This window comes from Tupaia chinensis, unplaced genomic scaffold (genome assembly GCF_000334495.1).
Source record: "Tupaia chinensis unplaced genomic scaffold, TupChi_1.0 Scaffold143970_1, whole genome shotgun sequence".
Classification (NCBI taxonomy): Eukaryota; Metazoa; Chordata; class Mammalia; order Scandentia; family Tupaiidae; genus Tupaia; species Tupaia belangeri.
In genome coordinates, this window is record NW_006203821.1 from 794,521 (window position 1) to 816,481 (window position 21,961).

The 21,961-nt window shown below is 47.6% G+C and overlaps 1 protein-coding gene across 1 annotated transcript in view; it reads left to right on the plus strand.

The window, feature by feature from the left end:
* The window catches only part of ERBB3 (erb-b2 receptor tyrosine kinase 3), a 23,499-nt gene extending 3,596 nt beyond the window's left edge, over positions 1 to 19,903 (plus strand). The window contains exons 2-28 of the mRNA XM_006165590.2: positions 372 to 523; positions 1,688 to 1,874; positions 2,534 to 2,659; positions 3,278 to 3,343; positions 3,751 to 3,869; positions 3,977 to 4,118; positions 5,256 to 5,369; positions 5,449 to 5,569; positions 10,779 to 10,852; positions 11,019 to 11,109; positions 11,366 to 11,571; positions 11,792 to 11,924; positions 12,113 to 12,203; positions 12,410 to 12,564; positions 13,152 to 13,205; positions 13,543 to 13,684; positions 14,574 to 14,693; positions 14,822 to 14,920; positions 15,111 to 15,296; positions 15,464 to 15,619; positions 15,828 to 15,903; positions 16,083 to 16,229; positions 16,591 to 16,688; positions 16,778 to 16,966; positions 17,282 to 17,353; positions 17,561 to 17,861; positions 18,234 to 19,903. Coding sequence (XP_006165652.1) covers positions 372 to 523; positions 1,688 to 1,874; positions 2,534 to 2,659; positions 3,278 to 3,343; positions 3,751 to 3,869; positions 3,977 to 4,118; positions 5,256 to 5,369; positions 5,449 to 5,569; positions 10,779 to 10,852; positions 11,019 to 11,109; positions 11,366 to 11,571; positions 11,792 to 11,924; positions 12,113 to 12,203; positions 12,410 to 12,564; positions 13,152 to 13,205; positions 13,543 to 13,684; positions 14,574 to 14,693; positions 14,822 to 14,920; positions 15,111 to 15,296; positions 15,464 to 15,619; positions 15,828 to 15,903; positions 16,083 to 16,229; positions 16,591 to 16,688; positions 16,778 to 16,966; positions 17,282 to 17,353; positions 17,561 to 17,861; positions 18,234 to 18,760 — 3,944 coding nt within the window. The 3' untranslated portion in view covers positions 18,761 to 19,903. The remainder of the gene's footprint in view (positions 1 to 371; positions 524 to 1,687; positions 1,875 to 2,533; positions 2,660 to 3,277; positions 3,344 to 3,750; positions 3,870 to 3,976; positions 4,119 to 5,255; positions 5,370 to 5,448; positions 5,570 to 10,778; positions 10,853 to 11,018; positions 11,110 to 11,365; positions 11,572 to 11,791; positions 11,925 to 12,112; positions 12,204 to 12,409; positions 12,565 to 13,151; positions 13,206 to 13,542; positions 13,685 to 14,573; positions 14,694 to 14,821; positions 14,921 to 15,110; positions 15,297 to 15,463; positions 15,620 to 15,827; positions 15,904 to 16,082; positions 16,230 to 16,590; positions 16,689 to 16,777; positions 16,967 to 17,281; positions 17,354 to 17,560; positions 17,862 to 18,233) is intronic.
* Positions 19,904 to 21,961: the final 2,058 nt, after the last annotated feature.

Sequence of the window (21,961 nt, forward strand, 5' to 3'; positions counted from 1 at the left end):
AATCAAAGTTGTGGTCCTTCCTAACTTCTTCTTTCTAGGGAGAGAAAAAATCCCCCATGTCTGACTTTTTCATTAACCCCTGAGTGCCCAAAGTAGAACCTGAAAGAGGCACAGAAGGGCCCCTGGTAGGAAAGGAAACCTCTTCCCCTTTCCACTCAAGGGATGATGAGAAGATTCTGAGACACGCGGAGGCTCTCAGGCCATTGTAGACCTCCCTAAGTATTCCTAACCGGGATGGTCCGAGTCAACTGCCTTCTGGCCTGTTGAATGGTACTGGAAGGCGGCAGCCAAGAGGGTGCTCATGGCGGGTGGTGGATGAGGCTGAAAACTTGAGTTCAGCCTTCTGTCGCTCTTACCTCCACTTTCAACAGTGTGCCCTGGGACTCTGAATGGACTGAGTGTGACTGGTGATGCTGAGAACCAGTACCAGACACTGTACAAGCTGTACGAGAGGTGTGAAGTGGTGATGGGGAACCTCGAGATTGTGCTCACAGGACACAACGCTGACCTCTCCTTCCTGCAGGTGAGAATGCCGACCCCCTTTCTCAATCCGCTCTCTTACTCTTCCTGTGGAAGTATCATTTCCTAGGCTAACCACAGCCTGATGGTTAAGGCCATCCCACATGGCCGACTGTGCGATTTGAGTCCCAGCCTCCGTGGCTTAGAAAACACTGGGTCTGAGTGCATGGGAGCAGGGAGTTCTGAAAGGAGGGGAATGGGAGAGGGGGATTGTGGTGTGACCATTCCCCATGGAGAGCGCTTTCTCCTCTTCCTCTCTTTCTGGTTCTCTGGATCCCACATGCCTTCTTGCAGACTTTTAAAAAAAGAAAAAGAAATTGTCCCTCCCTCGAGGCTACCCTCTGCTGGCATTGGGCATACCTAAGACTTGATAGTTTTTATTTTCTTAAAGCATTATTTTATTTAATGTTATTTATTTATTTATTTTTAATTTAACCAGTGAGAGACAAAAAGTGAGAAAGCAAACTGCCTGGTCCGGGACTTGAACCATGGACAGCCATGTGGGAATCCAGCACCCTTAACCAGTATGCCACTTACCGGCCCTCAATAGTTCTTTTTTTATTTTATTTTATTTTATTTATTTATTCATTTATTTTAATATGACCAGAGAGAGAGAGAGAGGGAAAGTGAGAAAGCAAGCCACCAGGTCCAAGACTTGAACCGTGGTCAGCCATGTGGGAGTGTCCAGTGCCTTAACCACCACACCACCTGCTGATTCCCCTTCAATAGTTCTTAAGACTGAAACCTATGTCTATTTATGGGACCAATGGCTGGAATCTGTACATATGGTCTGGTTGTTGTAGCCTAGGGGTCTCTAGTGGTTGACCAGGAGAAGGGAGCAGGGGCAGTGTCTTCTGTGGTGGTACGAGATAAGCAGGGACTGAGGCAGAGACACCTGAGGACCAAGAAGTTCCTGGGAGGGTAGAAGGGATAAAGCCAGGACCCTCCTGGCAGGGGACTCTCCAAGAAAGGTCTCTATGATTTCTGCTGCCTGTCCTTATTCACAGAAGTGACACAGCAGTGATAGTGATGCAGTCTACTCCCTGCTTCAGAATAGGAGTTAGAAAGAATAAAAAGAGTTAAGGAGTCTTTAATGATTTCAGGAGGGACGGGGTTGAGGTTTTTTGCCCTATTGTCCCTCTCATTGACACAATCTGCTCCCTCACAGTGGATCCGAGAAGTGACAGGCTATGTTCTCGTGGCCATGAATGAGTTCTCGACACTACCCTTGCCCAACCTCCGGGTGGTACGGGGGACCCAGGTCTACGACGGGAAGTTTGCCATCTTTGTCATGTTGAACTATAACACTAACTCCAGCCATGCCCTGCGCCAGCTCCGCTTCACTCAGCTCACCGGTCAGTTCCTCATGATTCCTTCTGGTCTTGCCCTCAGCCAGCCTGCTGACAGGCACTCCTGAATGATGACCCAAGACTGTCTGTTCTTTAAAGGCCCCTTCTGAGCTGCCCACCACTTTGACCACTGTGGCCTAAAAGTCCACCACAGTAGGGAGCTGGGGGTGTCTATACCAGGACAGGGGGTCCTTGGTCTTTGTGTCTTGCCGGGGTTGTTACCTGTTCTAACTTTAGAGTCCAGTACCCTGAGGTCCCATCCTCCCTGGGAATCCTGCCATTACTCCCTCCCCAAGCTGGAGGAACATAGGGGTTAAATATCACCTGGCTACTTTCTTCTTTTCCCTGTCCCAGTCAGTTGGAAAACACACAGGTAGGCCTGAGGGGGAGGGGGCCTTGAGTCAGGGATCTTCTCTTCTCCTTTCTCTTCCCCTCCCCCACTGACCAAACCGGATCTGGACAGGTGTCTGAGGAGGCAGGAGTTTCTTTGGGCCTGACTCCTCCTCTCGTAAGGCTCGCCTTCTCCACAGCTTCGAGTTCACTGGACTCATCCTCCCGCTCCATTCCCCTTGTGTGTCTCGTGTGTCCTGTTCAACTGGTGGGGAGGTAGGGAAGCCCAGGTCTGCTGCAGCCCTCAACCCTGCCACTTCTCTTCCCTGCCTCAGAGATTCTGTCAGGGGGCGTTTATATCGAGAAGAATGATAAGCTCTGTCACATGGACACGATCGACTGGAAGGACATCGTGAGGGATCGAGAGGCTGAGATAGTGGTGAAGGACAACGGCAGAAGTTGTGAGTGGCTGTGATTAAGGCTGCTGCCCCTGCCCCACCAAACCAGGGGGATTCTGTCCCTAATCTGAACCCACCTCTGCACCAAACAAGCCCCTGCACCCCCGCCCCAGACCCTAGCCCAAGAGCCTGTCAGGAGGGACCCAGTCAGTCCCCCAGAATCCAGACCACAGTACCAGTATATCAGGAAAAAGCAGAGAAGTCTGGGTGCTGAGAGTGAAGGCCAGATCTCTGGAGTCTGCACCCATCGGTCTTTTCTCTATTACAAGGTATTCCCTTCTCCTGGAACCACAGTCTACTGCTGCTGGTGCACTCACACGTTTTCCTGCTGGGTTCAGTGTGCCAGGGAGGAGCTGAGTTCCCGGGTTAAGGCTGGGGCTGAGGCTGGCATCTGCCCCAGTCCCTCCCCTTCAGCTGCCCAGTGGGTAGTATGGAGGCGGGGCTCCACCCCCTGTTGACAGGTTCACTTGAGCCCAGCCCTGCTCTCCAAGGGCAGGGAGGGACACTGCTCTGGCACTGGCTTCCTGATTGAGGCGCCTGTGTGTTGACATCATACCCTGTTGATGCAAGCAAGCCTTTCTTAGCCCTGATGGCCCCTGTGTTGCCTTCCTTTCCAACCAGGTCCCCCCTGTCATGAGGCCTGCAAGGGGCGTTGCTGGGGTCCTGGACCAGAAGACTGCCAAACATGTGGGTTTGAATTTCTTTCTAAAAATGTCAACCTCACACTTTTCTTTTCTGTTACATATTTTTGCCATAGGGAACGTGCTCTCACAGGAGAGAGACAGACAGAGAGAGAAGGAGAGAGGGAAAGTGGGAAATTAACCTCCACGTGTTACCCCCAATCCCATCTCTTCCATTCTCCTCTTAGATTTTGGGCACACATGTACATGTGCCCAGCCCAGTGTGATTTTTAAGCCACTGGGTCCAGGACTCGAATTGAAGCCAGCCACATGGGAGTCCACTATACCACCTGCTGGTTCCCAAACTTACACACTTTTATATCGCTGCCTACTCAAGACTGTGGCAATACTGGGGGTAGGGATGAACAGTGGCCTCTGAATTTAGTCTCAGTCATTCTTTCTCTCATTCCACAGTGACCAAGACCATCTGTGCCCCTCAATGTAATGGTCACTGCTTTGGACCCAACCCCAACCAGTGCTGCCATGACGAGTGTGCAGGGGGATGCTCCGGCCCTCAGGACACCGACTGCTTTGTATGCACCCTCACCGTTTGCCTGGGTTCTGAATGGGGATGTGGGCTCTGGGGAGGAGGTGGGGGTACATGTATAGCGTGAGTTTTATGAGTCTCTGGTGTTCCCAGGCCTGCCGACACTTCAATGACAGTGGAGCCTGTGTACCTCGGTGTCCACAGCCTCTTGTCTACAACAAGCTCACTTTCCAGCTGGAACCCAATCCCCACACCAAGTATCAGTATGGAGGAGTTTGTGTAGCCAGCTGTCCCCGTGAGTGTGAGAGGAAATAACAATGGGAGTGGATTCAGGATTTTAGACAAAGTTCTGGGAGACAAAAGGATCAAGTTGAGAACCCACAAGGCAAATGGTTGTGATCATCTAACCACCCCCAATGAGTGGCCCTGCATACTGTCCCTCTTTCTTAAATTATTTTTTTTTTGGGGGGGGAGGGGGCGGGAGAGGTTTTTGCTATAGGGCGTGTGTGCTTGCCAGAAAGACAGAGAGAGACACAGAGACAGAAAGCGAGAAATCACCCCCCAGGGGACATGGCTATGCCGCAATCCCTTCTCCTCCATTCTCTCGGGATCTTGGGCACGCATGCACGTGTACCTGGCATGAGTTTAAGCCACTGGGTCTGGGACTCGAACCGTAGTTGACTACATGGGAGTTCAGCAACATAGCCATTACGCCAACTGCTTGTCCCTTTTAAATAATTTTTTAATTTTAATTTTGTTTATTCATTAATTTGTTTTAATTTGACCAGAGAGGACACAGAGAGAGAGAAAGGAAACGTCAGATAGCAAGCTATCAAGTCTGGTACTTGAACCGCAGTCAGTCATGTGGGAGTATCCAGTGCCTTAACCATCATGCCACCTGCTGATCCCTGTTCTGTCCCTCTTTCTTTGCTTTTTTTTTTTTTTTTTAAGTGAGATTTTTGCTATAGTGTGTGTGCACTCGCTGGAGAGAGAGAGAGAGATAGAAAGCAGGAAATCACACACCCCCCCCGCGGGGGGCGGGGGGGATGGCCATGCTATAGTCCCTTCTCCATTCTTCTCTTGGGATTTTGGGCACGCATGTACATGTACCCAGTGTGAGTTTCAATCCGCTGGGTCCAAGACTCAAACCATGGTTGACCATGTGGGAGTCCAGCGACGGAACCGTTACATCATCGGCTGGTCCCTATTTTGTCCCCCTTGCTGCTTCCTCATGTCCTCCAGGTCTTTCCCCTGGTTCTGATTGTTAGAGCAACAACGAGCAAAGGGACTTTCTAATCTATAGGACAGCCCGTGAGGGATCCAGAGTAGCAGATGGGGTGCAGAGTGGAGGAAGCAAGGTCCTAGCAGAGGGGTTCACTTGGTACTTGGGCAATCACCTCCCTCACCTCTGATGGTGCCTCTTCTTCCCTAGATAACTTTGTGGTAGATCAGACCTCCTGTGTCAGGGCCTGTCCTCCTGACAAGATGGAAGTGGATAAAAATGGGCTCAAGATGTGTGAGCCTTGTGGAGGGCTGTGCCCTAAAGGTGAGTAGGAGATAAGTTGTGAAGAGACCCCTCCTGAAGTGACTCAGGCCACCCCACTGAGCCTCTCTTATGTTTGCAGCCTGTGAGGGAACGGGCTCTGGGAGCCGCTTCCAGACTGTGGATTCAAGCAACATAGATGGATTTGTGAACTGCACCAAGATCCTGGGCAACCTGGACTTCCTTATCACCGGGCTCAATGGGTTAGAGATTCTGCCTTCCCTTCCCAACTGTCCCCTGCCCTAGCTCATTTCACTATCCTAAACCTTCCTATGTGGAGCCATCTAGGCATCTAAGTCATGAAATCTGAGTGGTTGCAAAGGACTTGAGAGAGTGCTTGAGGAAACCTCCCATCCAAGGCTTCAGTTCCCTCAGGGACAGCCTTATGTCACCCCATAGTACCTGCTGAGTGACAAAGGAAAGGGACTGACAAGGGACAGGGATGGTGTTTCCTCCTTAAAGTTTTTTAAAAGTTCTCCCTTAAATTTAGATAAAAATCTGCCTCCTCGTGACTTCTAGCTCTTTCCCCTTGTTCTGCTTCTTGGAGCAACAAAGAACAAAGGGACTTTCTAGTCCATAGGACAGCACTTCCAGTGTGCATGTGGAGACTGAGTGTGTGTCTGTACTTGTGAGAAACTACAACCACTGGGTTTTTTTTTTCTTTTCCTTTTTTATTTTGGAATAATTTTAGATCTACGCTGTAGTTCCAAGAATGGTATAAAGATTTCCCGCATACTCTTTACTTAGAGTCATACCACATATATTCTATCATTTCTCCCTCTCAATACACATGAACACACACAATTGTGTTCTGAACCACTGGAGGGTAAGTCTCTAGACCTAATGTTCCCTTAACCCTGTCATATCTCAGTGGTGCGCTTTTCTTTTCTTTTCTTTTTTTTTAACTATAAGAACATTTTCTGGGGGCCAGCAGGTGGTGTGGTGGTTGGGACACTGGACTCCCACATGACTGACTATGGTTCAAGTCCTGGACCTGACAACTTGTTTTCTCATTTTTCTTCTCTCTGTCTCTGGTAAGCATGTGTGCCCTTAAGCAAATGTAAAAAAATAATAATGATAAATAATAAAATATGTAGATCTTTTGAAATTTTTAAAAATTATTTTATTTAGAATAATTTTTATTTAACTTTATTTATTTATTTATTTTAATTTGACCAGAGAGGGACAGAATGAGAGAGAGAGAAAGAGAGAGCAAGCCGCCAAGTCCGAGACTTGAACCACGGTTGGCCATGTGGGAGTCTAGAGCCTTTAACCACCATGCCACCTGCTAGCCCCTAAAATATTTTAAAAATAAATAAAAATAAAACATTTTATGGACCAGTAGGTGACACGAGCGTTAAGATAGCTGGATCCCATGGGGCCAACTGTATGATTTGAATCTTTGACATCACAGCTTTAAAAACATGTGAGGGACCAGCAAGCAGTGTGGAGGTTAAAGCGCTAGATCCCATAGGATCTAGCAAGTGTGCGGTTTGAGTCCCAGACTCAGCAGCTTGAAAACCATGCCAAGTGTGTATGCATACATGCACTAAACTCCAAAAAGAGACTGGAGAAGGAGGGATTGCAGCATGACCATCCTCCTTGGGGGGTGATTTCTCACGTTCCCCCTTTGTCTCTCTCTCTCTCTTTCTCTGGCAAAGTACAGATGCCCTCTAGCAAACTGGAAAGAAAAAGATAAACATTCTCTTATGCAATACAATTGTTTGAACCAGGAAATTAACATTGATGGAAAATGTTATCTAGTCTATAGTCCTTACTCAGATTTCATGAATTGCCCCACTATTGCCGTGGAACACATATTATCTTCAGTTATGCCTCTTTAGTATCTTTTAATAACATGCCTTTTACTATCTTTTAATCTATACTTCTTTTTTTAAAGTTTTTGTTATAGGGTGCATGTGCTCACTGGAGAGAGATAAAAGACAGAGGGTCCAGCAGTTGGCATAATGGCTATGTCGCTGGACTCCCATGTAGTTGACCACGGTTCGAATCTTGGACCCGGTGGCTTAAACTCAACAGGCACATGTGCGTGAGTGCCCAGGATCCCGCGAGGAAAATGAAGAAGGAACTGTGGTGTGGCCATCCTCCCTGGAGGGTGATGTCTCATTTTCTGTCTCTGTCTTTCTAGCGAGCACACACGCCCTATAGCAAAAACAAACAAACAAAAAAACACACCTCTCAAAAAAAAAAGAGAGAGAAATCATCCACCCTCCAGAGGGTGTCATGCTGCAGTCCTCCTTCATTCTCCTCTTGGGATTTTGGGCACATACCCCGAATGATTTTCAAGCTGCCAGGTTGGAACTCGAACTATGTGGGATCCAGGCACCTTAACTTCCATGCCACCTGCTGGCCCAAGTTAGGCTTTTTTTTTTTTTTTTTTTTTCTTTTGAGTGGTTTTTGTTATAGAGTGTGTGCACTTACCAGAAAGACAGGAGAGACAGAAAGACAGAAAGCAAGAAATCACCCCCCAGGGGGGATGGCCACACCGCAATCCCTTCTTCTCCATTCTCCTCTTAGGATCTTGGGCATGCACACACATGTGCCCGGCGTGATTTTAAGCCACTGGGTCCAGGACTGGAAATGCAGTTGACTACATGGGAGTCCTGCAACGTAGCCATTACTCCGGCTGCTGGCCCCAGATGGGACATTTTAAAGGGACCTGGACCTAGTGGCTTAAACTCACACTGGGTGCGTGTGCGTGCATGCCCAGGATCCCGATAGGATGATGGAGGAGAAGGGATTGCTGTGTGGCCGTCCCCCTGGGGGTGATTTCTCACTTTCTATCTTTCTGTCTCTCTCTGTCTTTCTGGTGAACACACGCGTCCTATAGCAAAAATCTTTCCAAAAAAAAAAAAAAGAGTTATTGTTTAACTTTATTTATTTATTTATTTTTTGCTTTGACCAGAGAGGGACAGAGTAAGACACAAAGGAAAGGGAAAGTGAAAAAGCAAGCTGCCAAGACTGGAACTTAAACCATGTTTGGCCATGTGGTAGTCCAGCGCCCCTAGCCACCATGCCACCTGCCAACCCCTAGGCATTTTTTTATAGAAATACCACAGATGTTGGAGCTGACAGGTGGCATGGTAGTGAAAGTATTGGACTCCCACATGGCTCACTGTGGTTTTGGTCTCAGACCTGGTGGCTTGCTTTCTCACTCTCCCTCTCTCTCTTTTTCTGGTTGAACTGAAGAAGAATAATAAGTGAATAAAATTAAAATAAATAATTCTTTTTTAAAAAGAAAAGGAATACCACAGATGTGTTCTCAATGCTCACAGTATTTGTTCAATCACCAGTCATGGTATCTCTGGTCACTTAGTTAAGGCAGTATCTGCTAAGTTTTTCTATTATAAAGTTACTGTTTTTCCCTTTGCAACTAGTAAGCACCTCAGGACATAGCTGCCTGGATAAATTGTTATGACAGTTGACAAATGATGATTTTTTTTTATTTCTATTTTATTTATGTATTCCATGAAAAAAAGAGGAAGCAAGAGAAAGAATAGAGATAAGAAACTCCCACCAAGGTCTTGGCACAGTGACCCTCCCACAGTATCAGCTGGCCCAGATCGCAGACATGCACGTGTGTGCTGCGTGCGCTCAGGGAGGTTTCAGATGTGAACCCAGGACCTTTCTCATGTGGGTCCAGATATGTTATTGCTGCCAAACTGCCTGGCCCCCAATGATGGTTTTCTTTTTCTTTCTTTTTTTAAAAATGTTTACTTATTTAAATTTATTTGTTATTCATTTATTTTAATTTGACCAGAGAGAGCAAGAGAGGGAAAGCCTGAAAGGAATATGCCAAATCTGGGACTCGAACTGTGGTCGGCTATGTGGGAGTGTCCAGCGCCTTAATCCCCATGCCACCTGCTGGCCCCATGGTTTTCTTTTTTTTTTTCTTTTATTTATTTATTTTTACATTTTTCCACAAACATTTACTTTACATAGCAAAAATTTTTAGCTCATAATCCATAATTCTTTTTTTTTTTTTTTGAGAGGTTTTCGCTATAGGGCGCGTGCGCTCGCCAGACAGAGAGAGACATAGAGACAGAAAGCGAGAAATCACCCCCCAGGGGGGATGGTCACGCCGCAATCCCTTCTCCTCCATTCTCCTCTCGGGATCTTGGGCACGCACGCACACGCGCCCGGCGTGAGATTTAAGCCACCGGGTCCGAGACGCGAACCGCGATCGACTACGTGGGAGTCCAGCGACATAGCCATTACGCTAACTGCTGGTTCCCTTAATCCATTCTTCTTGACAGTTTACAAACAACTTTCAAAATTTCAAAATACTGAATTTTAAAGATAATGTTCAAAATATGTCTTATAAGTTTGTATCCCATGGTTTTCTAATTACATGATTCTGTCTGCATTTATTTGTTGGCATCTTAGTATTAGGAAACATCTTCTCTTCCTGTTTATTTAATTTATATGGATATTTTTGTCATTTAGTTATTTTTATTTATTTCATGAGTGAGAGGAAAAGAGAGAGAGAGACAAGCGTCCCTAACAGGGCCTTCCTGCCATGACCCACCTGTAGTATCAGTTGGCGTGCCCAGGGAGGTCCCAGGAGGTCATCCCGGACCTTTCCTGTAGGTCTAGTTGCAGTACCACTGTGCTAGTACCAGATCCCTGGATTTTTTTTTTTAAGATACTTTATTTAAATTTATTTATTTATTTATTTATTTATTTATTTATTTATTTATTCAGTTTGATCAGACAGAGAAAGAGAGAGGGTAAGTGAGAAAGCAAGCCACCAGGTTCAGGACTTGAACTATGGTTGGCCATGTGGGAGTCCAACACCTTTAACTACCATGCCACCTGCTGGCCCGGATCTTTTTTATTAAAGGATACTTTTCTGTTGTTCTTATGATAGAGAGTGTAAGTGTGTACACTAGAAGAGGGTACAGAGAGATGAAAAGGAGTACACACTGCAGGGTCTAATCATGCCATGGTTCCCTTTCCCCAGCCATCCAGGCTGTCAGGATCTTGGGCAGCATGTTTTCAGGCCCATCTGGATATCTGAACCTCCTAAATGGCTCACTGCAGTTCATTTTGCTACCATCTGCACCACCAGACTGGGCCTAGATATTTATCAGTGGCTTATAATCCTTAATAATTTATTTTAGTGTTCAGTTGTCCCTGATTTGGCCATTAAGAGTATCTTCAAGCTACCTCCTGTGTTTGTTAGACCTTTCCCTTTCATTCTTTGAGTACTTTCTTATTTTTCTACACAAGATGCTCTTGTTACATGTCCCCTGCTCCAACATTTCTCTAAGGAGTCCTGTTTTCTTCAGGGGAGAATGGTATTTAGAAACCAAATTCTGAGACCAGCTGTGCTCATTGCTACTGGGTTAGGTCTCTAACATATTGACCAATTTTTACTGTTCTCCACAGAGACCCGTGGCATAAAATCCCTGCCCTGGACCCTGAGAAACTCAATGTCTTCCGCACAGTACGAGAGATCACAGGTAATAGAAGAGGCTGCTTTTCCTAAGAATAGATAAATCACTTGCTTAAATTGCAGTCTAACCATCTGAGAAATTTGTAGCCCAGGCAATGGGAGGGGACAGGAAAACCTGAGAAAGAGGAAGGGGAGAAGGATCCACACTCACGTGCTTCTCTCCAATCCCTTAGGTTATCTGAATATCCAATCCTGGCCTCCCCACATGCACAACTTTAGTGTTTTTTCCAACCTGACAACCATTGGGGGCAGAAGCCTCTACAAGTGAGTAGAGGGGCTTGGAATGGGGAGGTGATCGTATGCCCAGACAATGAACCCTGTTTCCTAGGCATCCTTGGGTGAAATAAAATATGGCTGACCTAAAGGGTTGACAGTTTGATGGAAAAGGCAAAAGGAAGGGAGGATTCTCTCTTGGTGGGCATGACTAACCCAGAGCAAATGTGTTGAATAAAAATGAATCCATTGCACAGTTAACTTCCCTTTGGAGTTTCCTTTCTCATCCTGTCCTCCTTATTCTCAGCCGGGGCTTCTCATTGTTGATCATGAAGAACCTGAATGTGACATCTCTGGGCCTCCGATCCCTGAAGGAAATTAGTGCTGGGCGTATCTACATAAGTGCCAATCGACAACTCTGCTACCATCATTCTCTGAACTGGACCAGGCTGCTTCGGGGGCCTTCAGAAGAGAGACTAGACATCAAGCATAATCGGCCCCGCAGAGAATGCAGTGAGAGAAAGGGCTCAGTGGGTGGTGAACACAAGGAGTTAGGGAAGAGAGGGGTGTAAAGACAACCCTACTCCCAATGTCCTGGAAGGGGAAAGAGGATTGGGGAATGGAGCCAAGGAGCAGGGGAGTGGTCAACTGGAAGCAATAATGAGGAAGCGTTGAGGAGAGGGCTTGTTGGGAGACCTCAGACTGCCTTCCTAATGCACTCTTTCTTTTCCAGTGGCAGAGGGCAAAGTGTGTGACCCACTGTGCTCTTCTGGGGGATGCTGGGGTCCAGGCCCTGGTCAGTGTTTATCCTGTCGGAACTACAGCCGAGGAGGTGTCTGTGTGACCCACTGCAACTTTCTAAATGGGTACGGTGAGACAGTCAAGAAGGGGTGGGGTAGGAGTGGGGCCCTGAGCTGTTCAGGTGCACCTGAAAGCCTTTAGAAGACTTTCTGCATGTACCTTGGTGGGAAAGAGGTGGGAGACCTGTGGTTGTGGGATCAGGACTTAAGCTGGGACTTGGAAATGACCCACCTCCCTTTATTCCCCACTGCAGGGAGCCTCGGGAGTTTGCTCTCGAGGCTGAATGCTTCTCTTGTCATCCAGAGTGCCAACCCATGGAAGGCTCTGCCACATGCAATGGCTCGGTATAGTAACAGCACTGGTATTTCTAAGGAGACAGGGGAGGGGCGTCTGGGGAATGATATGGCCAAATCTCAGGGCCAGCACAGGGAGGCCAGGTAATGTGAGGGTTTGTGGATAGAGGGTCCTAAGTGATTGGGGTAGTCCTTCCTGGGAGCTATGGACTTGATCTCGGGATCCTGTTCTTCCTGACCATCTCTCTTCCACCCAGGGCTCTGATGCTTGTGCCAAGTGTGCCCATTTTCGAGATGGGCCCCACTGTGTGAGCAGCTGTCCCCATGGAGTCCTAGGTGCCAAGGGCCCCATCTACAAGTACTCAGATGTTCAGAATGAATGTCGGCCCTGCCATGAGAACTGCACCCAGGGGTCTGTGATGGGATAAGTAGAGGAGGTCGGGGGGAGGTCAGGAGTATGGGACAAGGTTGAGTGGAACAGAAAGAAGAAAGGACTGGGATTTTATTTTTTAAGAACTATTTTGTTTAACTTTATTTATTTTAATTTGACCCGATGGGGACAGAGTAAGAGAGAGAGAGGGAAAGTGAGAAAGCAAGCTGCCAGGTCCAGGACTCGAACCACAGTCAGCCATGTGGGAGCCCAGTGCTCTCAACCACTATTCCACCCGCTGGCCCTGGGATTGGGATTTAACAACCACTCCCAGCTGTGTAGTCAATGCGTAGAGGAAGAGAAACTCAATAACAGCACAAAATTACACCATAGTGTTGCAGATGTGGACTAATCTCAACTCGGGGAATGCCATTCAAGAGGGCCTCAGGGAGGTCTGGCGAGTTGGATGTAGGAGCCATATCTTAGGATAGCTTTTTGGCTCCGGGATGCCATGATAGACTCAGAAACCAGCTGTAGTTTGTTAGGACAGTTGTTAAAACCACAGTTCTGTATGTTGCTGTTGGAATTGTTTGTCCAAGCTCATTTAAAGGAGTGGCTTTCTTCTCTAGGTGTAAGGGGCCAGAGCTCCAAGACTGTCTAGGCCAACCACCAGTGCTGAGCAGGTATGATGGGCGTAAAATTCCAGAGCTGGGGCTATTTGGGAGACAAGCTAGGAAAGGATGATAACCCGTGAGGAAGAGTCAAGTCTCTATTCGTCTCAGCCTCTTATATTCACTGTCCACTATCACTAGGCTTGGGACATGAGAATCAGGCTTCTAGCCTGCCTTTCCTAAAATCAACTTGCTGAAGCTTAAGAGGAGGTCCAGATTTAGGTTAACCCCTTCAGCACTGAAGGCTATATGTACCCACATCTCCACCATACCCTCAGCATTGGTGTAGATGACTTTTGTAAAAGGGATGTAAACTCAGGATAATGCTGGGCTTCTCTATATCCCTTAGCAAAACCCATCCGGCAATGGCTTTGACAGTGGTGGTAGGATTGGTGGTGATTTTCCTGATCCTGGGCGGCACTTTTCTCTATTGGCGTGGGCGTCGGATTCAGAATAAAAGGGCAATGAGACGCTACTTGGAACGGGGTGAGGTAAGTACTTAATTTTGAGAGGTTCCCTGTACCATTTGTACCCAGGGGTCAGTGATGGGATGAACATCACTCCCCTCCTCTTCCCCCAGAGACCTGGCCCCTTTCTTTGAGGAGAGAGTGTGGTCCACTAGGGAAATAGGGCATGCATTGTAGTCCCTACTGGGCCTCTAAATTGCCACGGCTTTGAAGGAGTCACTCTTCCTCTCTGTACCTCTGTTTACATACCTGTACAGAGGAAATAACATTCATCCTTCCAGAATTGGCTGTGAGGGTGGAAGAGGGAGATGTTTGAACATCTTGAAAAGTATAGAGCACCATATAAAGGGTACTCAAGGTGACAGTACTACCAGCCTGCCACCCTCAGTGCTCTCCCATCAAACCTCTTGATCCCTGGGAACCAGCAGTTAGCGTAATGGCTATGTCACTGGACTCCCACGTAGTCGGCCGCGGTTCCCATCCCGGACCCGATGGCTTAAAACTCAAGCCGGACGCGTGTGCATGCGTGCCCAAGATCCCGAGAGGAGAATGGAGAAGGGATTGCGGCATGACCATCCCCCCTGGGGGGTGATTTCTCGCTTTCTGTCTCTATGTTTCTCTGTCTGGCGAGCGCACGCGCCCTATAGCAAAAAAACCTCTCAAAAAAAATAAATAAATAAATAAAAAATAAAAAACCTCTTGATCCCTGATCTCATGAGCATAAACAAATCCTCGATCCTGTGTCTCTGTTGTTTCTCAACATGCCTACAATGCTTTCCAGACTAAAGGCAAATCCTCTTCTTGCCCCCACCCCTTTGGACTCTGCTGCTCTGTGTATCCATTTGTGGGGAATGGGTTGGAGTAGAACATGGAGCCAGCTCTCCTGAGTACCTTCTTCTCATCTGCTTCTCAGAGCATAGAGCCTCTGGATCCCAGTGAGAAGGCTAACAAAGTCTTGGCCAGGATCTTCAAAGAGACAGAGCTGAGGAAGCTTAAAGTGCTTGGTTCAGGTGTCTTTGGAACTGTGCATAAAGTGAGTGACCCACAGGAAGCCTGGAGTGGTGGTGGGGGGAAGGATCCAGGGAAAAAGGGAGAAAGATTATGCAAATAACTGACCTAGGGAGAAAGATTCTAGGCTGACTCCTGCCCTAATCTTCCCAGGGAGTGTGGATCCCTGAGGGGGAATCGATCAAGATTCCAGTCTGCATTAAAGTCATTGAGGACAAGAGTGGACGGCAGAGTTTTCAAGCTGTGACAGATGTAAGTGAAGGAGGGGATTCTGTAAGCCTCTAGGAGAGAGGACAAGATCAGATACCACCAGGCAGAAGCGCAGTCCTGTGTTAGCCGTGTAGATGTACTTGACTGTTGGAAGTGCCCTGGTCTAGGTGTGTGCATGTTGAGTGTGTATGAATCTGCTTGTCCCTTAGATAATACCTCTTGTGTCTCTTAGCATATGCTGGCCATTGGCAGCCTAGACCACGCTCACATTGTACGGCTGCTTGGACTGTGCCCAGGGTCATCCCTGCAGCTTGTTACTCAGTACTTGCCGTTGGGTTCCCTACTGGATCACGTGAGACAACATCGAGGGGCACTAGGGCCACAGCTGCTGCTCAACTGGGGAGTACAGATTGCCAAGGTGAGAGAAGCCTGAAGAAGTTCTATAACTGCCCATCTGAAGGTGGGTAGGGAAGCGGTGGGAAGGCTAAAGTTTTGAAGTTCTGGAAGGTGCCTTCGAGGGTCTGGGGAATTCCAGATCTCAACAAGTGATTCCCCCAATTCTGAGAATACTTCCTCCCCCTCTAGGGCATGTACTACCTAGAAGAACATGGTATGGTGCATAGGAACTTGGCTGCCCGGAATGTGCTACTCAAGTCACCCAGTCAGGTTCAGGTGGCAGATTTCGGTGTGGCCGACCTGCTGCCACCTGATGATAAGCAGCTACTACACAGTGAAGCCAAGGTGAGGTGACACAAGGGTCTGGGTAAGGAGGTGGGTGAGAGTGGTGATAGGGAACAGTTGGTGGTCTCTATCAGCAGCAAGCAGAGGCTTCTTGGTAAGTTTAAAGAGAGGGAGCAACAAGGAAATGAGTGGTAGAAAACTTGGAGTTTGGAAATGCTAAGAAAATGTATGTAAATCAACTAGTGACACCTGTATCTTTAATCCTCAGACCCCAATTAAGTGGATGGCACTAGAGAGTATCCACTTTGGGAAATACACACACCAGAGTGACGTCTGGAGCTACGGTCAGTACATCTGGATGCCCTTATTACTATCTCTGCCCCAAATTCCACAGCTGCCGAACAAATCCCCCTCTTAGTCTCTAAGCCTTTCAAATCTATCTTTGATCAATTTCTGCCTTTTCTTTACTTGATGCTCATGGCTACTACTCTCCTATCAACTCGTCCAATTCTTCTTACACCAGGTGTGACTGTCTGGGAGTTGATGACCTTCGGGGCAGAGCCCTACGCAGGACTTCGACTGGCTGAAGTACCAGACCTGTTAGAGAAGGGGGAGCGGTTGGCACAGCCCCAGATCTGCACCATTGATGTCTACATGGTCATGGTCAAATGTGAGTTGCCTGCTGATCTCAGCCATTTTTCTTTCTTTCAATTGACAGAGGGCTCATGCACTCGCGGGACGGAGAGGGAGAAAGCAACCTGATGGGATGTGTCATAGACCAATCCCCTCTCCCGTCTCCTGTCTCCTTCATTTCTCCAACCTTTTGGGATTTGGGGCACACACGGGCACACATCCAGCACGTTTTTCAAGTGGATGGAGTCAAGATTTGAACCTCTGTCAGCTGCACAGTATCTGGCTCCCTTAACTGCCAGGATATGGGGGCCAGGCCCCAGCCATTTTCTGACTTCTCCCCTTACTCCTCTATGGCTCTATTCCCTCTTATGGCTCTGCCTCCTTCACCTGACCCGCAGGTTGGATGATTGATGAGAACATTCGTCCTACCTTTAAAGAACTAGCCAATGAGTTCACTAGGATGGCCCGTGACCCACCACGCTATCTAGTCATAAAGGTGAGTAGGGACTAGATGTAAAGGGAATTTAGAGAAAAGGGGAGTTGCCTGGAATCAGGGTCTACCTTAACAATCACCTTCCTGTACAGAGAGAGAGTGGGCCTGGAATACCCCCCGGGGCAGAGTCACCTGCTCTGACAAACAAGGAACTGGATGAAGTAGACCTGGAGCCAGACCTAGACCTAGATCTAGACTTGGAGGCAGAGGAGGACAACCTGGCAACCACACTGGGCTCTGCCCTTGGCCTACCAGTTGGAACACTTACTCGGTCACGTGGGGTAAGACCTCATTACTCAAGGCCCTATACTTTAGAGCCCTCATGTATCCCACTGATACCCAGGATAATTACTCAAAGGATCCCATGTTAAGAGTAGATTTTTGGGGCCAGCAGGTGGCGTGGTGGTTAGGGGGGCTGGATTCTAGCTGACCACGGTTCGAGTCCCAGACCTGGTGGCTTGCTTTCTTGCTTTCCTACCCTCTCTCTTCCTCTGGTCAAATTAAATTAGTTAATTAATTTAATTTAATAATTCCTTTTTAACAGAAAGAGTAGATTACTCCTTTCATTTTATCTTTTTCTACTTTTGTTATCCTAGAGCCAGAGCCTTTTAAGTCCGTCATCTGGATACATGCCCATGAACCAGGGTAATCTTGGGGAGGTTTGCCAGGTAAGTTCTGCTGCTGAGAAGCTGGGTAACAGAGGGTCTTAGGATTAGATCGATGGGGCTAACGTGGGAGGCATTAGAAACCTTTAAAGTTTTATCAGTATCTTGCAAAAAAGGCGGCACTGAACAACCCAATCTCCTTCTAAACAAGTGCCTCTTTCCTGTTTCTGTACACATCTGCTTGTATTATTTTGTTTCTTTCCCCCTCAGGAGTCTACAGCTTGTGGGGGTAGTGAACGGTGCTCCCGTCCAGTCTCTCTGCACCCAGTACCACGGGGACGCCTGATATCCGAGTCATCTGAGGGCCACGTGACTGGCTCTGAGGCTGAGCTCCAGGAGAAGGTGTCCATGTGTAGAAGCCGGAGCCGGAGCCGGAGCCCACGGCCACGTGGAGATAGTGCCTACCATTCCCAGCGCCACAGCCTGCTTACTCCTGTCACCCCACTCTCTCCACCAGGGTTAGAGGAAGAGGATGTCAATGGTTATGTCATGCCAGATAGACACCTCAAAGGTGCTTGACTTTTAGAGCTTTCCTGGAATCTTCCTGTAATTCTTTCTCTAGGCTCCTCTTAATTCTTTTGCTTTCTCTGATCATAACCGTCCCTAGTCATTGTTTTTTCCAAATAATTACTTATTTAATTTTTATTTATTCATTCATTTATTTTAATTTGACCAGAGAGAGAGAGAGAGGGAAAGTGTGAAAGCAAGCCACCAGGTCCAGGACTTGAACCATGGTCGGCCATGTGGGAGTGTCCAGCACCTTAACCACCATGCCACCTGCTGATCCCCCACCTTATTCATTTTTTTTTCTAACTTTTCCCACCCCTTACTGCCTACCACTATGAAGTTCTCTACTTACTAATCCTCTCTTCTCAACCCCTAGGTATTCCCTCCTCCCGAGAAGGCACCCTTTCTTCAGTGGGACTCAGTTCTGTGCTGGGTACTGAAGAAGAAGATGAAGATGAGGAGTATGAATACATGAACCGGAGGAGAAGGCGCAGTCCTCCCCGGCCCCCTAGGCCAAGTTCCCTCGAGGAGCTGGGTTATGAGTACATGGATGTGGGATCAGATCTCAGTGCCTCTCTGGGCAGCACACAAAGTTGCCCACTCCAGCCTGTGCCCGTCATGCCTAATGCTGGCACAACTCCCGATGAGGACTATGAATATATGAATCGGCGACGTGGTGAAGGTGGTCCTGGGGGGGATTATGCAGCCATGGGGGCCTGCCCAGCAGCTGAGCAAGGATATGAAGAGATGAGAGCTTTCCAGGGGCCTGGACACCATGCCCCCCATATCCATTACACCCGCCTCAAAACTCTACGTAGCCTAGAAGCTACTGACTCGGCCTTTGATAACCCTGACTACTGGCATAGCAGGCTTTTCCCCAAGGCTAATGGCCAGAGAACATAACCCCTGCTTCCTGAGGCACTCAGGGAGCATGTGATGGCAGCTAGTGCCTCTAAAGGGTACCTCTCTTCTCCTTACTCCCTCTCCCTCACGGTCTCAGCCCTGTTTCCCCAGTCCCAGACAATTCCATTCAACCTTTGGAGGCTCTTAAACACTGACACAAAATTCTTGTGGTATGTAGCCAGCTGTGCACTTTTTCTCTTTCCCAACCCCAGGAAAGGAGATTTCCCCTATTTTGTGTGTTTGCCTAGTCCCATTCCTCAGCTTCCTCAGGGAGACTCCCTGGAGATATGAAGGATCACTTCCCATGTCCCTTTCCCCCAGACTCTTGATTTGTTAGGACTAAACTTTTAAGTATGCCTTTGTTCCCCATCAGACTGTTCTAAGGAAGAGGAAAGCAGGGACACATGGCAGAAGAAAATAAAATTTCGGTATATGGCTCCTAATCCCCTGGAAAGACTAGGAAGCTTAACATTTTTGACTGAATTCAGGGGTATATATGTTTTACTATTAATTGAGCATTTACTATGAGCCAGGCATCATATTAAAACGTTACCTACATTATCTCACTTAGTCCTTTATAATCCTTACAATTCCTTGAGATAGATGCTATGTTATCTCATTTTATAAATAAGGAAACTGAGCCTTAAAGAGCTTAAGCAAATTAAGGAGCAGGTCTAGGATTCACCATCTTCCCAGTTCCAGTTTAATGTAAGGGGTTAGGAAAGACTGATAGAAGTCAGAGCCCTTATAGGGGACATGACATTATTTTCTCGTTTTTGCACTGAATCAATTCTAACCCCAATACCCACATCCTCCTCCTCCATCCAGACTTCTCATCTCAGGAAGTGTGTAGGGGGTAGTGGGGTCAGAAGGCAGAGTAACTGGACATCTTTGTGTAAACCATAACCAACATGTGCCGGACAGCATCTTCACTCCTTACAAAGAGCAGATCACAAGGATGCCCAACACCCCCTTTTAGAAGCTGTTCTTATCCAGTTGTGAGAAGCTTCCAGGTGGGGTAGAAAGAAGATTTACCTTCAGACCTCTTCCCCCTGGATAGGAAACTGGGGGGAAATGTCTGTTGTTTTATTGAAGTTTTTTGTTTTGTTTTTGTACATGTCAGAATAAAAATGACAACGTTTTTTCAGCTTCCTGTCTGTCAAATGAAGAAAACATTTAGTGTGTAAGATAAGAAAGCAACCCATTTCTGCTCCTCAGCAGTGGATGGGTACCTTTCTCTGTTCTAACAACCCTACTCCACGCTGTGCAGTTTTCTCCAGCCCTACTGTTATTTGCATTCCCTTAAAACAAGAGGTGCCACGCAGGAGCACAATCAGAGTGCACAATCCTTCTCGTTTAAGAGACTTCCTAGGAATGGGTACAATCCACTGAAAATAACAAAAGAGAAACAAAACAAATCCATGTTTTTGGAGAAATCAGAAAAAGCCCCACAGATGTACTCTTTCAGAAGTAGGTTACTGACACCCCCAGATGGTTTTAGAACTCATTCTTTTGCCAAAGGGCATATGTGCTGCCAGAGATTGAAAATGAAAAGAAATACACACACACACACCCTCCCCTGGGGGAGTGGCTGCACCATAATCCCTTCTCTCCAGCTCTCCTTTTGGGATTTTGGCACTATGCACATGCACCCAGTGTGTTTCTTTTTTTTCTTTCTTTCTTTTTTTTTTTTTTTAAGTACTTGCTAAATGTGTGTGAGCTCCCCAGAGAGATGGAAAGTGAAAAAACACGCCCTGGAGGGAATGGCCATACTACAATCTCCATTCTCTGGGGAATTTGGGTACTGCAGACACACATGCACGCATGCCTGGTGTGATTTTCAAGTCACTGGGTCCCAGATGGGAAAGATGCAGTTGACTATCTGGGATCCAGCACCTTAACCTCTACCCCACCTGATGGTCCTGAGGTGTGTTTCTTTCCCTTTTTTTTTTTTTTGTAATGGGGTGCTAGTGAGCTCACTGGAAAGCCAGCGAGACAGAAAGCAAGAAATCACTCCAGCAAGAAATCACTCCCGGATCTTGGGCATGCGCACACACGTTTTTTGTTTTTTTTTTTGAGGTTTTTGTTATAGGGCACATGTGCTCCCCAGGCAGCGAGAGAGACAGAAAGCGAGAAATCACCGCACCAGGGAGATGGCCACACCGCAATCCCTTCTCCTCTCGGGATCTTGGGCATGGACGCACCCTCACCCGGCGTGAGTTTTAAACCACCGAATCTGGGACACGAACCGCAGTAGACTACATGGGAGTCCAGCAACATAGCCATTACGCTAACTGCTGGTCCCTTCGACCAGCCTAAGTTTTAAGCTGCCCTGGTCCAGGAATCAAACCAGTGGAAGTCCAGCGACGTAACCATTACGCCATCTGCTGGGCCTTCTTTTCCTTTTCTTCGTTTTTGAGTTATTGTGGTGTAGGGCACGTGTGCTCAACAGAAAGACAAAGGCGGAGAGAGAGAGAGAAACTGATAAATCGCTCCCTCAGAAGGGATGGCCACACCTCAATCCCCTCTCCATTCTCCTCTCAGGATTTTGGGAACCCACACAATGACTGGTGTGAGTTGGACGCCGCCAGGTTTTGGACTCACTGTAGTGGGCCCCGTGGGAGTCCTGTGCCTAAACCACTACGCCACCTGCTGGCCCCCAGGCATGCTTCTTAGTCTGCCAGTTCGGACTCCAACTGCCTAGTGTTATGTGGAATTCAGCTTTTTTTGTCTTAAGAATTATTTATTTAATTTTACTATTATTTTTTTAATTTGCTATAGTGAACGTATGATCATCAGAAAGAGACAGAGAGAGAATGTGAGAAAACAAGTCTCCAGATCCAGGACTCCAACCTTGGTCAGCCACGTGGGAGTCCCGCGCCTTAACCACCACACCACCTGCTGCCCCTGGATCCAGCCATCTTAACCACCAGGCCATGGGAATGGCCTTTGAAATTCACAAAAATCTCTTTCTGAACACTTCCCTTAGGTGTCCCATCCAAGCCTATTGTTAAAATAATACTGACTCTTACTTCCGTGGGAGTCCAGCCTCTAGATTTGGAGGTAAATGGACAGTCCCTGCGGAGCGTGGCTGCTCAGCTAGCCCCTGCCACCAACAGCACCCACGGTTTTCCACATCAGCTCTACCTCTCCCCGCCCTCCCAGTATTGGAGGACGCTTGGACCGGCTGGGGCGGGGCCC